This window comes from Amphiprion ocellaris, chromosome 9, assembly GCF_022539595.1.
Source record: "Amphiprion ocellaris isolate individual 3 ecotype Okinawa chromosome 9, ASM2253959v1, whole genome shotgun sequence".
NCBI classification, from domain to species: domain Eukaryota; kingdom Metazoa; phylum Chordata; class Actinopteri; family Pomacentridae; genus Amphiprion; species Amphiprion ocellaris.
In genome coordinates, this window is record NC_072774.1 from 1,362,045 (window position 1) to 1,375,679 (window position 13,635).

Here is a 13,635-nt window from a genome sequence, read left to right on the forward strand (position 1 = left end):
CTGCTTCACCTCCTCCTTCTCTTGTTCTTTTTCTGCCACCTTCTCCTTATGCACCCCCTCCTTCTCCTCCTGTTCTTCTTCCATCTTCTCCTCCTCCTGCACCTCTTCTTTCTCCTCCTGCACCTCCTCCTCCTCCTGCTTGTCAGTGTAGGTCTGAGTCTAATTGACAGTTTCGTTCTCGCTCCAGTGTTGGAGCTTTTTGCGCCAATCCTCTCCCCTTCCCCGTTTTCATCGCTTTCATAATTGCCACCAACATAATGACACAGTTGCTGTGGCAACCGTGTCTCTCTGCGTGTGTGTGTGTGTGTGTGTGTGTGTGTGTGTGTGTGTGTGTGTGTGTGTGTGTGTGTGTGTGTGTGTGTGTGTGTGTGTGTGTGTGTTTCTCTCTCTCCCGCACACACAAACACACACACACTGGAATCACACGCACGCTCCCTCCGCTTGGATCTGGAGGTCTTCCTGGATTCTCCAACTTCTTCTTTCTCCGCTCCAGTTTTTTTTTCTCCTCTCCGTCCAGATGTTCTCAGATGTTCTCCGGTGGATCTTTTGGCGGATGAGCGGCACCGGTTGAATCAGGCCTAATGAGCATCAGCAGCACCAGTCTGAGCGACCAATCACAGCGCTCCCCCACCGGCGGACCTCCGTGAGGCCAGGAGGCGCAGCGAGCGGCGGATCCTGTTTGTCGGCTGGAGATGGAGCAGAGCGCCCGCCTCGGTGCGCTCCGAACTTCCACCGTCTGAGGAGGGAAGAAAGCGGACTGTTGGAGGTTCCAGACCATGAATCAGAGAGTTCTACCGGATCACGAACCGGAGCGGAACCGGTGAGGAACCAGAACAGGTGTCAGCGGAGCCAGCAACAGTGCGCAGACTCCCCGCATCCCTCCAGCAGCAGCGGCGCAGGTAAGACACGACGCTCCGCACTTTCCGCTAAAGCAGCTGCAATTAGCGCAAAAAAAGACAGGAAAAACCGATTGTGTGTCGCCGTGTGTGTGTCCGTGATTGTGCACGATAAACCCTGTGTTTGTGTGTGTTTGTTTTTTGTTTTTTGAGGCTGTTGCGTGCGTGTGTTGAAGCTGCGCCACATCGCTGCGTCTTTTGTGCGCAGACATGTTCTCCGGCACTTTGGTCCATTAAAGGAGGACATTAGGAACATATTAACACACCGACACATGCAGCCGGACTACACACACACACACACACACACACACACACACACACACACACACCGGCACTGATACACCCACGCACACGCACGCACGCACGCTCTCCCCGATACATGCAAGTCATGTCCATAAAGCGTAAACTTATGGACGCGGTTGCGCAGCAGATAAAGTCTTTCACGCATCTTTATTCTGGTTTTTTTTTTATTCTAACTTTAATTTTTATTTTCTCCAACATGCAGGTGGAGAAAAAAAGAGGCCATTTTGTTTTATTTCCAGATGACACCTGTTGAAATGTGGTGTTCTCCCTCTGGTTCCGCTGCATGGAAGCAAAAAACCTCCAGGAGCACAGATCTGCTTTTGTTTGTCAGCTTTCGAGGACTGATTTGTGTGTTTTTTGTTGTCTAATTATTTTTCTGGAGACTCACAGATGTGGAGTCTTTTCTGCTGGCTGGCTGCAGAGCCATCGGACTGCCTTTTCTCCCTTTTTTCTCTTCCACTCAGCAGCACAGACAGGAGCTGCAGTGCTATTCTGAGAGAGTTAGCTGCCTCAACCCACGCACTGAATCTGAGAAAGACAAGAGAGAGGCAGGGAAAAGAGGGAGAAAGAAAGGAGGAGGAGAAGGAAAGGAAACGAGAAGGAGCTCCAAGCAGGGACATAAGAAGTCTCTCACACTGTGCTGACACACATTTAAATTATAAAAAAAAGAAAAAACAAGCAAAAAGCCTGGTTGCACAGCGTTGCCCTTTAATTGATCGCGCCGTGTTTGTGTGGCGTTGTGTTGGTGAGTGCTGCTGGGAGAAATGTACTTGATTCTGTGCCACCCACACACCGCCCTCCCACTCACGGTCGTCTCTGCATCTATACCTCTGGCTCTTCCCGCTCGCCACAATTGCTCTCTGCTTTTTCCGTTTAAATCTCTCCAAACCCTGCATCATTTGTGCCCCTTGCTTTCTTTCTTTTCAATACAAAACAAAGGGGGGGTAGCAGGGGTAAGGTTTCTAATCTCACGTGTGCTGTTTTGTGATTTCTGCAGGAAGAAGAAGAAGGAGAAGAAGAGTGGCCCCCCAGGAGAACCTTTTCGGAACATTAGTCAGAGGAGAAACTGCTGCTGCTTCCCTCTTCAGAAGGTTAGAGGAGCTCGTAACCGAAACCGACGGCGGCGGCAGCATCTCCCCCCTTATCCTCCCTCCATCCATCCTCCCCGGTCTGTGCCTACATCCCCCGCCACAGATAGGGACGTTCTGATAATTACATGTAATTATAATTTCTGTGGGAGACAGATCTGCCTCTGTCTATTATTGCCCAACACCTCCGACACAATAACTCCACGCCATTTACATATTTCCTCTTTGCAAAAAAGTGATATTTCTTCCAAGGCAAATTTCACTTGTGAATCTGAGATCCGGCTGAGTGACACTCTGTGCCTGAAAGCTTTGAAATCCTGGCGTTTGACTCATTCTGCGGGGCCGGTTTGCGATCGGCCACAGTCCCAGAGCACAGGCCGGCGTTCATGGACGCTCACTGATTGTTTACAGCAGCAGAAAGCACCAAATATACGACATGAATGCAGATTTAATGCATGTTTTTTCCCCCCAGATTTGCTAAATAAGTACCCGTTCTGAATGTACAGAAGAGCGAACAAAGTGTTTACATCAAAGTGCCACGACCAGCGCAGGAATGTACCCGAATGCCACATTTCTCCCAGAATAGCTTCACCTTCTCCTGGACTGAAAAGCACCAAGATTGTTGTTCTCAGTTTGTCCTTTTTTTAACGTAGATTCTGGAGCTTCCAGCGTTCCTCTCCTGCAGGTTTTAATAGCAGAGCCTCTAAAAAACATCCTGCCAGCATTTGTCCCTCTGCAGCTTCATTGCTCCCGACCTTTTGTAATTATTATTACAGCGACAGCAGCAGAGAACAGACTTCCACCAGCCGGCTCCATCCTGAATGAGCACAGGAACCCTTCAGCTTTAGTGGGTTAAACTAGCGGATACAGCGTTGTGGCTGCATTGAGTCAACAACAGAAAATAGATGTCTTAGTCATGTAAAAATGACGCCCACCACCAATCTCCGAGTCCTCGCCGTCTCCCTGCTCTCCCTCCTCACCGCCCCCCTCACCACTGTGGTGGAGACCTCGGCGTCCCCCCCTCCTCAGCCCCCCAGCTGGCCGCCCGACGCCAGCCCCTCGCTGCTCCTTGCCATCCAGCCGGCCGCCCTCCAGGGCCGGACCAAAGCCCCGGAGTCGGACCCTCCAGATGGGGTCCTGGAGACGCCGCGGAGGCCCCTCCCCCAGGTGATGTTCCCCAAGAACGTCACCTCGTCGGAGGCCCTAGCGCCGCCGCTAGGTGCCGCCCAGGTGGCGCCAATCCCGCCTCGCATGGTGGAGCTGTGGATGGACGTGTGCCGGGGCTACTACGACGTGATGGGGCACTTCGACAGCGCCTTCAACTGCTCCAAAGACACTTTTGTGTACTGCTGCGGGACCTGCCACTACCGGTTCTGCTGCCCGGACCGGAGCCGGCAGCTGGACCAGGACAGCTGCAAGAACTACCACTCCCCGGACTGGGCCAAGCCGCAGACGGAGACCATGATCATCTCCGAGGAGCTGACCAACGAACCCGACTTCGACCCGCTGAAACTGCAGAGCCACAACACCGGCTTCGTGATCGGCGGCGTGGTGGTGTTCATGGTGGCCGTGGCCGTGGGCATCAAGGTGGTCTTCAATAAGGTGCAGCAGGAGGCCCAGCAGAGGGACCTGAACATGCCCAGGTGAGGTTCTCGCTCCATCTGCCACCAGCACTGTGATGAAATTAGGTCTGCAGAGCTCCATAAATGGCCCAGATTCATCATTCTGGAATCAGAATAATGTTATTAGTCATCAGCTGAAACATATTTCATCTCCACCGAGTGGCTGCTGCAGGAATCATGGCTGTTTTGGTTTCCTCTTGGCTTCCTCGGCTCATGTATGGCCTGCAGCCTTGGCAATCAGGACTTTGATTTCTGAGCAGGTCACAGTTTTCTGTCTGGTGGGAGAAGATGCTCTTAGACGCATATTAACGGTTGGTTGGTTGATTAGAGGATGAAGAATACTGAATAGTGTGTTATTTTTTTACATTTATTCATCAGTGTGCATCATCCGCATCATAAGTAAATCAAAATAACTCTGAGAGCTGCAGCGATTAACTGATTAACTGTTTCATCGATAACTATTTTGACAATTTCTGATTCAGTTTCAGCAATTTTTAAAAGAAAAGCTGTGATTTTCAGAGAATTAACTAATAAATATGAATGAAAATAGTCAAAAATCTGTCATTTCAGTTCCTTAAATGTGAATATTTTCTGATTTCTTCCCTCCTCTATGACAGTAAACTGAAGATCTTTGGACTAAATAAGACGTTTTTCACTATTTTCTGACATTTTAGAGACCAAACAATTGATCAGTTCATCCAGAAATTAATGGACAGAATAATCGACAATGGAAATATTCAATAAATCTGGTATACAGCCCATTATTAACAACTAAATAGAGAAATCAGATTGGTGTTGATATTTATTAAGTAAAGATAAGTATTAAGATAAGTATTAAGGTTAAGATTCTACATTATTGGTAGTTGCAGCACTAATTTTTTTTACATTAGTTACCAACTATTATAGTTTTCAATAAAAAAAAAACTGTCTAATTTCTGTGATTTCAGCTTCTTAAATGTGAATATTTTCTGGTTTCTTTCCTCCTCTATGACAGTAAACTGAAGATCTTTGGGCAAAACAAGACATTTTCTCACCATTTTCTGACCAAACAGCTGATCGATTAATGCAGGAACTAATTAACGCTGATAGTTGCAGCATTAATTATTGCTCTTGTGCTTTGAATTGCTTCAACAGCTTCATTTTCACACATTTATGGTTGATTTAAATGTCTAAATGAACCTGCTTTGTGCCCAGTGTTTATAATAAGATCATTGCAGGTCCTACGGTGTGAATCGGCCTGACGTTGTGTGCAGTAAACAACGTTCATCGCCTGTTTTGTCTCGTGTTTCATTGCGTGTTCAGAGCCCTGGTGGACATGTTGCGGCACCAGTCGAGTCCGGTGCAGCAGGACGAGAGGAACAACAGCGTGGCCCTGGCGGTAGCCGATGGTCAGGGGACGCTGGGGAGGCCTCAGAAGAACCTGTACGCCCCGGGACTGCCCAGCAAGGACAACAGATGTGAGCAGCTTTAGGGAACAATCGGAGCTTTTTGTAGCGACCGAGGCTCATTGTGTCTCTGCATGGAGGCAGCGTTATCCTTCAGGAGACAGACTAAAAATAGAGTTCTGATTAGTAGTAAGCTAAAAAAACAAACTTTAACCGCTGTAATTTCACTAAGAAAATGTGCAATTATGTCAAAAATATGCAGAAAAGTGCTTCTGTGTAGATTGTAGATGTATATCAAGAGTTAGTCGATCAGTTAGACACTGAAAAATAATAAATAGCATGTTGTTTTTCGTGTTTACTCATCACTGTGTATGTGTTAATATCCACTAAAGGCAAGACTGACATTCATATACAGTCATTTAGTCGATTAATTTGATTAATCTCCAACTATTCTAATAATCAATTTAAGAAAAAAAATCTAAATTCTGTGATTTCAGCTTCATAAATGTGAATATTTTCTGGTTTCTTTCCTCCTCTATGAAAGTAAACTGAAGATCTCTGGAAAAAACAGGGCATTGGAGAACAAGTTTCCACCATTTTGTGAAATTTTTGTCCTAAATCAGTGAATCCAGAAATCAAGTGACAGAATAACGGAAAAACATAATTAAGTTAAATGTTTTCCAATAGAGTTTAAAGTTTAGTGTCGAGAATTTACTGAAAAAGCATAAATTTTAAGATAAAAATCCTCAATATTAGTTGATAATATGATAGTCATCTTAAAATACAATGATTAACTGATTAATTGGGTGCTCGTATAGCTCAGCGGGTTAAGTGGGCGACCCATGTGCAGGGGCTGGACCCCGATGCAGCGACCCGGGTTTGATTCCCGCTCGCAGCCCTTCGCTGCATGCCGTCCCCCCACTCTTCTCCCTACTTTCCTATCTGCCGCTTCACTGTCTCTATCTAATAAAAAAAAAAAGGCCAAAAAAATATAGAAAATAACTGATTAATCGTTCAGTCATTTAATTAAATTAATCTCCAACTATTTTAGTAATTGGTTTCAGTAGTTTATTTTATAAATAACAGTCTAAATTCTGTGATTTCTGCTCCTTAAATGCGAATATTTTCTGGTTTCTTTCCTCTATGACGGTAAACTGAAGATCTTTGGACAAAACAAGACATTTGACAAGACTTTTGCACCATTTTGTGACATTTTAGAGTCGGAATCAGTTATTTTAAATTTACGTGATGGAATAATTGACATTAAAAATAATTATTAACTCAAATATGCACCACATTAAAAACAACAAAGTGTTCTCCAGTAGAGAAAAAAGACTGTTGAGAATTTACCAAACAAGTTTCTTTAAGGTCAAGATTCTACAATGACTCTGTTTTTAGTTGCAGCATTAATTATCTTTTCATTAATACGTCACATTTTGAATTGTCAAAATTTCCGTTTCCTTGTAGAGCTGCAGCTGTTAATCGATTAGCTGACAATCTACTATGTTGATTATCAGTTTGAGTCATTTTCCATTAAAAACAGTCTAAATTCTTAAATGTGAATATTTTCTGGGTTCTTTCCTCTTTGACAGTAAATTGAATATATTTGGACTAAACAAGACATTTAAGGAAACTCTGATCCACGTTTTTCACCATTTTCCCAAATTTTAGAGACCAAATAATTGATTGATTAACCAGTTAGTGTTATTTTCCACTAAAACAGTCTAAATTCTGTGATTTTAGCTTCTTAAATATGAATATTTCCTGCATATCTGGTTATTTTCTGGTGGAAAAGATGCAGTTAATTTTTATTTTAATACACAAACATGCAGATGTGTGTTTCTGTGATGCAGCTGGATCTGCAGCTGACTTGATCTTTTCAGCTAAAACCTGCCTGACTTCCATTTTGTGAGCAGTTTTTAAAATTTTTTTATTTCATGCTTTTTTAAAAAAAATTCCTGTTCTTTTGACTTGCAGTGGGCAATTTGCAGCACAATTTCATCCACTCGTCAGGCTCCAGCCCCAAACACACCGCAACCATCGGTAAGCAGCTGCCGGCTTCCATGTAAATTACATGTAATCGCTCCGATGCTTCATTTACTTCATTCAGCTTCGTTTGGAGCTCCCGAGCAGCCCCATTCATCCCCACAATGATGACAATCATTGGCGCTGAAAGCAAGTTAAAATCTCTCCCATCCAGAGGAGCAGATCTCATTTAACACTCCGCCGTCTCGTCCCTGCAGAACGAACACCTCGGATGAACAACGCTCAGCTGGCGGCCGGAGGAACGCTGCTCTCCAGCAAGCACAACAACACCAAGTCCCAGCCCTCCTTCCACCACTCCCTGCACAACCTGGCCCAGCTGCCGCCCTCCTATGAGAGCGCCACCAAGACCGAGCTCAACCGATACTCGTCCCTCAAACGTCTCGGTGAGTCGCCTCCGTCTGCAGCTTACCTCCCAGAACAGCTGTTTTAGAACAAACACCTCTAAAAAGCAGGAGTTTCAGCTCAACAGCAGCAAAAATAACAGCTGGAATCGGTGTTTTAACATAAAATTATGTCTCCAATGCAGAAAAACATGCAGATCAGTGTTTATGTGTGGATTGTTGAAGCAGAAGAAGCATTAAAAGACTCAAAATGCACTAATTTCCTTATAGAGCTGCGACAAATAATCAATAATTTGACAACTAATTAATCAGGTTGAGGTAAAACAGTCTAAATTCTGTGATTTCAGCTCTGGAAACAAATGTTTCAGCTCAGCAGCAGCAAGAAATAACAGCTGGAATCAGTGTTTTGACATGAAATTATGTCTCCAAAGCACAAAAACATGCAGATCAGTGCTTCTCTGTGTGGACTGTTGAAGCAGAAGAAGCATCAAAAGACTCAAAATGCACTAATTTCCTTATAGAGATGCAACAAATAATCAATAATTTGATAATCAATTAATCGGTTTGAGTAATTTTTCTGTTATGACAGTCTAAATTCTGTGATTGCAGCTCAGCAGCAGCAAAAAATAATTTTGTGTGTGCCATTTTCTGACACTTCAAAGACAAACAATTGATTGATTAATCCAGAAATAATGAACACTGAGAATAATCAATAGTTGCAGCTTTAATTAGTGGAGTTGCTCTTCATTAAGACTAATTGTACCAAATGGACCCATTGCCTTGGAGTGAATTAATCAATTCTAGCCTTATTTTAGCTCATTTATTGTGTTTCACTAGTGTAGCTTATTGCTATTCTGCATTTCTTATGTTATGTCTTTTTTTATTTCTATATTTTATCTCATCTTAAATGCAATGTTAAGTTGGTACATCATGTCAACACAACTCATTCAATACATTTTCAAGCACAAAAATAAGTGATTCCCTTAGTTCGGTGGTGATAAGCGACTTAATTCTGTCCAGTAAAGTTTTATCTTATCTCAAATTAAACACAATGCTAATTTGGTGTAACATTAGAATGTCAACACAACTTACCGCTTGTAACTTTAAAGATTTATCTTGCTTCTGTGGACGTGTTGAAGTGACCCCATGTGTTCTGATGCTGCTTTCTGTGGTGATAAACAGAATAGTTGTGTTTGTTAGCTTAGCTTAGCTTAGCTTATCTTAAACATGATGTTAAGGTTCTGTGACTACCAACATTATTATGTCAAAACAACTCACCATTTGTAACTTTAAAGGTTTATCTAAATCAGTACATTTTCATTTTGCTACCATGCACGTATTGAAGTGACCTCCTGTGTTCTGATTCTGTTTTTGGTGCTGATAAATGGGTTAATTCTGTTTGGTTTCCAGAGAAAGGTCTGGATGAATACTTGTCCAGCTTAGCCTAGCTTAGGTTAGCTTAGTTTGGCTGAGCTTATCTTATCTTCTCTCAAATTAAGTAGAATTCTAATTATAATGCCAACACAGTTCACCATTTGCAACTGTAACCCTTTGATGTGCAGTGTGGGTGAGGAGATACCCATTTTTCATTGGATTTGGGTCACTTTTGACCCATGTTGCGCAACAACGGGTTAAAGGTTAGTTTTGCCACCATACATCTAGTTAATGACCCCCTTTGTTCTGATTGTGTTTTCTGGGTGATAAATGGGTTGATTCTGTTTGGTTTCCAGAGAAAGGTCTGGATGAATACTCGTCTGGTTACTGCACCACCAAGCGTCGTCCCCACACCGCCCAGCCGGCCCTCCAGTCCTCCCAGCACCACCTCCACTGGGGTGGCGACTACACCCTGAGCGGCAGAGGGACCCTCCCCCGGCACGCCGTCCGCCCCTGGATTCCACCGCCGCCCTCCGGCATGCCCGCCTCACCCACCCCCAACCCATACCCCCTGGACCTGCCCGAGCCCCAGTTCAACCCCAACTATGACACCCTGTCCAAGCCGCCGAGGAAGGTCAAGTCCACCGACCAGCTGCTCAACATGGGCGACGTCCCCGGAAACACCGGCACCCTGTCGCGGCTCTCCAAGAACCAGCAGCACCAGTACTACAAAGCCATGGCAGCCTCCAACAAGAACTCCAACACACAGACGCTCACCAGGAAGAGGGATGACCGGAGGGATGATCGGAGGGATGATCGAAGGGATGATCGGAGGGACGATCGAAGGGATGATCGGAGGGACGATCGAAGGGATGACCGAAGGGATGATCGGAGGGACGACCGAAGGGAAGATCGAAGAGACGATCGGAGGGACGACCGAAGGGATGACCGGAGGGACGATCGGAGGGACGATCGAAGGGATGACCGGAGGGAGGATAGGCTGCTGATGTCCCCCGACCACCTGGAGGACAGGATGGGCGGGATGGGCGTGGTGGATCCCTACGCCCACACAGGGGGCATCGTCCCCACGCTGCCCCGCCAGCAGAAGGCCCAGTCCCAGCAGAATGTCTGCGCCACGCCCTCCCTGGACCGCCACCACATGATCAAGATGAACTCTCATCCAACGTCCGGGCGCGAGCAGGAGCGCAGCAATGCCGCCATGACTGGCCACATGAGCGGAGGGATGGGCTGGGCGGGGGAGATGCCCGGGTCTGGTGGGGTCGTTATGGGAACGGGAACACTGGGGGGCCACAGCGCCAGGAGGATGGCTTTCGCAGCAAAAAGGCAGAACACCATCGAGCAGCTACATTTCATACCAGGAGGTGGAGGCAGCGGCGGCAGCGGCGGCGGCGGGGGGTCGGCAGGCAGCGGCGGAGGCAGCCAGGGCATCAGGACGGGAAGTAAAAACGAGGTGACGGTGTGAGTTCGACGACTAGATCTACAGCTAAACTAGAAGTATCAAGTATAATAGTACCAGTATCATGTCTTTATTCAGATTAGTGTTAATTGTAATTAAATAGCTTGAATATTATCAGATTAAAGCTCTCGGAAGGGGAACAGCGGTTCACCTGTGTGATAGCCTAACAGTACATCAGCCATATTTTGTAACCGAATTCGCCATATTGCCATAAACAGCAGTGCCATTACTCAGAGAGACTGACTGGGAGGGAAGCAGGAGTGTCGTTCATATTTAGTTTTTATATATGTTTCTAAAGAAGTACTCAGGAGCCATATTAGATAGAGAACTGTGTGGAATATTAATATCACAGAGATTCAGAGCCGCCGACCTGAACTGTCTGCTCACCGATTTACAAACTGCACCTGAACTTTACTCTGGATTCTGGAGGTCTCAGACTCAACTTGCTTCTAAGCTAGCAGACAAAGCCTGGGCTGGTTCCGATTCAAAGTGACGTGCCCACGTTGCCGATCCGATGCCTGGTTTGCCTCGTTTTCCATGTGACCTTAGCTGAAACCCCCAGAGGAGCTCGCCGTGATCCACTGTTCCACCCACAGCAGTGTGACAGGTGAGTTCCCACCTGTAGATCAGGACCTACCTGTACAAACAATGGGCTACTAAATAGTACAGAGCCATCAAAAAAAACAAACAAAAACTGAAAAATCTGACAGAACCGAGAGACGAAAGTGTTCAGTTTACCGACGAAGAGGCTTTAATGTAGATTGGAAGGTTTTTCTACAGAGCACAAATAAATAGACGTGACGCAGAAGTTGCACTTACACAACTGTCCTTCAAAGCCATTTATGGAAGTACAAAAAAAAACACCACAGGGTAAGCTGGTCTGACAATCACCGTTTTATTCTTCTGTTACTGATATTATTCTCGCCAGGTGACAGATTATCAGTGAGATTCTGTACAGGATGAGGGCGACCCGAGGCCTCCTCCTGCATGGCGCCGAGTGCCGTAAGAGACTCGGATGGTTAGGAAGCCCTTCCCGTCCTCGACACCAAGACCTGCTGTATCATAACGCACTTCAGCCAGTTAAAAAAAAAACACAAAAATACACAAAAAACAACCAAAAAAAATAGAAAAGAGTAAAAAACCATCAATAACAACGCTTCTCAATACTAAGGGCTATCCTATCCTATATACTGTAGTCTGTGATATCTGTGGTCCATATAAATGCTATCTCTTTCTATTGATTTTGTGTTGATATTGTCATGCTGTATTAAGTATTAATGTGTACAACAACAACAAAAAAAGATCTAAAATCTAAGCACAGTTCAAAGATGGAGACTAAACTTTTGCACAATTCTACCCCCGTGATATTTGCACCAGACGCTTTGTGTCCCCGAGGTTTACATTCAGCCGGTCGACGGACGGACAGATGGACGGACGGACGGACGGAAGGATTTCTTTAGTTTTCTATCAGAGGTTATAATCGCAGCTCGGTTCTGAAACCAGATTCCACATTTGGACAATCTTCCTATACACAGTGCTCAGTGTAGTTGTTCTGAATATGATGGCGTGTTATTATTAATAATTATTATAACTGTTATGGTTATTATTAACGATTATCTTATGGTGTGATGTTCTTTTACTTGGTGGGATTTACGTGTTTATTGTTTTTTAAGGTAACTCTCACGACTAGTCGGTCTTTCTTTCCATACATCTTGGTCACAACGTTTCTAGAACATTCCAGATATCGATGCATGCCAGCTCCATTTCGTAGAGAGGCCCGGATTTTTAAAGGTCGCCGCCGGTCGACTCTCCAGCTGTGTGCCTCGACATCGACCTTACGACTTTGTTTTTTTTCCCACTCAAAAACGCCGAAAACAATCTGCAGCTTTCTAGATGTGAGTGTAGGTGAAACAGCCAGCGAGGGACGGTTAGGACTCACCGAGGGTTCTCTGCCTGCAGAACCCGCGACGCCATAAACGTATGAGTGTTGGGATGAATGTTTATTACGCAGGTAGGAGACAGACGGACGGAAACCCCGAACGCTTCGAGTGTCTTTTTCAGGGAAATAGGACAGATGACATACAGTAGTATTAGATTTTTAAAAAAAAAAATAGAGCCACAAAAAGGTCTGTAGCAAAGTCTGTAAAATCTCACAAGCCATATCCATCGAATCATCATCATCGCGATTTTATAAATGGTTAATCTAATTTGTGCAAGTATCGTATTTTGTATAGCTAGTACAATCAGAATATTTTGAGTGACATTAATTTGAGGATTCTAAGAAAAATAAATAAAAAACCTCTGTGTTAGTATTTAATGAATTGTACAGTGCCGAACTCATAGCATTTTGTTGTCTCTTTTTATCGTCACGAACCTCCTCGGCTGGTTTATTTAGGAAGGCGGGAGGAGAAGAGGCTCGTTTTAAGACGGAAATGAATGAATATGGTGGCAGTTTTTACCATTATGATTTCATTTAGAGCGTGGAGGGTTCACGGCCACTGATGACAAATTCATGGATTTATTTTCATGCCTATAAATTTCAAATCGACCCTTTTGTTATTGTTCGATGCATTGATCCCCTTGGATACGACAGTGACTTACACAGAATTTGTATAATAAAGTTGGTGGGAAAAAAAACAAGGTTTCGTGTGTGATTTCTTGCATTGATTATTGCACTTTCTTTTAAATGGTATTTAATTAATTCCTGATTGAAGTATTTTTAGAGCACGTTTTAACTTTAGCCTACATTTAAGTACCCCATTCTTCCTCTACATGCTAAAATTTTAGATTTATAGTGAATTTTTACTTGACAAACAGGTTTCTTATGACTGGAAATGACATAAAAGAGAAAAAACTCAGAAATTATATTAGATGTTAATGATGAGTTTTAGCTGTTTAAATAGCGTTTCTTTGCATTTTCACTCAAAATGTTGAACAAAATAACTCAAATAATCCAGTGTCATCAGCATATTGGAGCAGCTTCCAGTTTTAATGCATTTATTGTCACTGTGCATGAAAATGTTTCATCTGGAGACAAAAACACCCCTTAAATCAGGCAGGACTAAATAAATCGAAGAATTATTTGGGATTTATGCAAGATTTA

The 13,635-nt window shown here is 44.3% G+C and overlaps 1 protein-coding gene across 2 annotated transcripts; it reads left to right on the top strand.

Moving 5' to 3' along the window:
* The first annotated feature begins 399 nt into the window (after positions 1-399).
* Positions 400-13,172, top strand: LOC111586745 (uncharacterized). Of its 2 annotated transcripts, XR_008602831.1 has the most exons (7): positions 400-899; positions 2,197-3,930; positions 5,212-5,366; positions 7,272-7,337; positions 7,538-7,723; positions 9,412-11,139; positions 11,461-13,172. XR_008602831.1 is itself a non-coding variant. In XM_023296538.3 (6 exons), the coding sequence occupies exons 2-6, from the start codon at positions 3,212-3,214 to the stop codon at positions 10,536-10,538; spliced, it is 2,253 nt and encodes a 750-aa protein (XP_023152306.2). In that variant the 5' UTR covers positions 400-899; positions 2,197-3,211; the 3' UTR covers positions 10,539-13,172. The 2 variants fall into 2 exon arrangements, 1 of the variants encoding a protein (XP_023152306.2); XM_023296538.3 differs by having other exon boundaries at positions 9,412-13,172.
* The last annotated feature ends 463 nt before the right edge of the window (positions 13,173-13,635 follow it).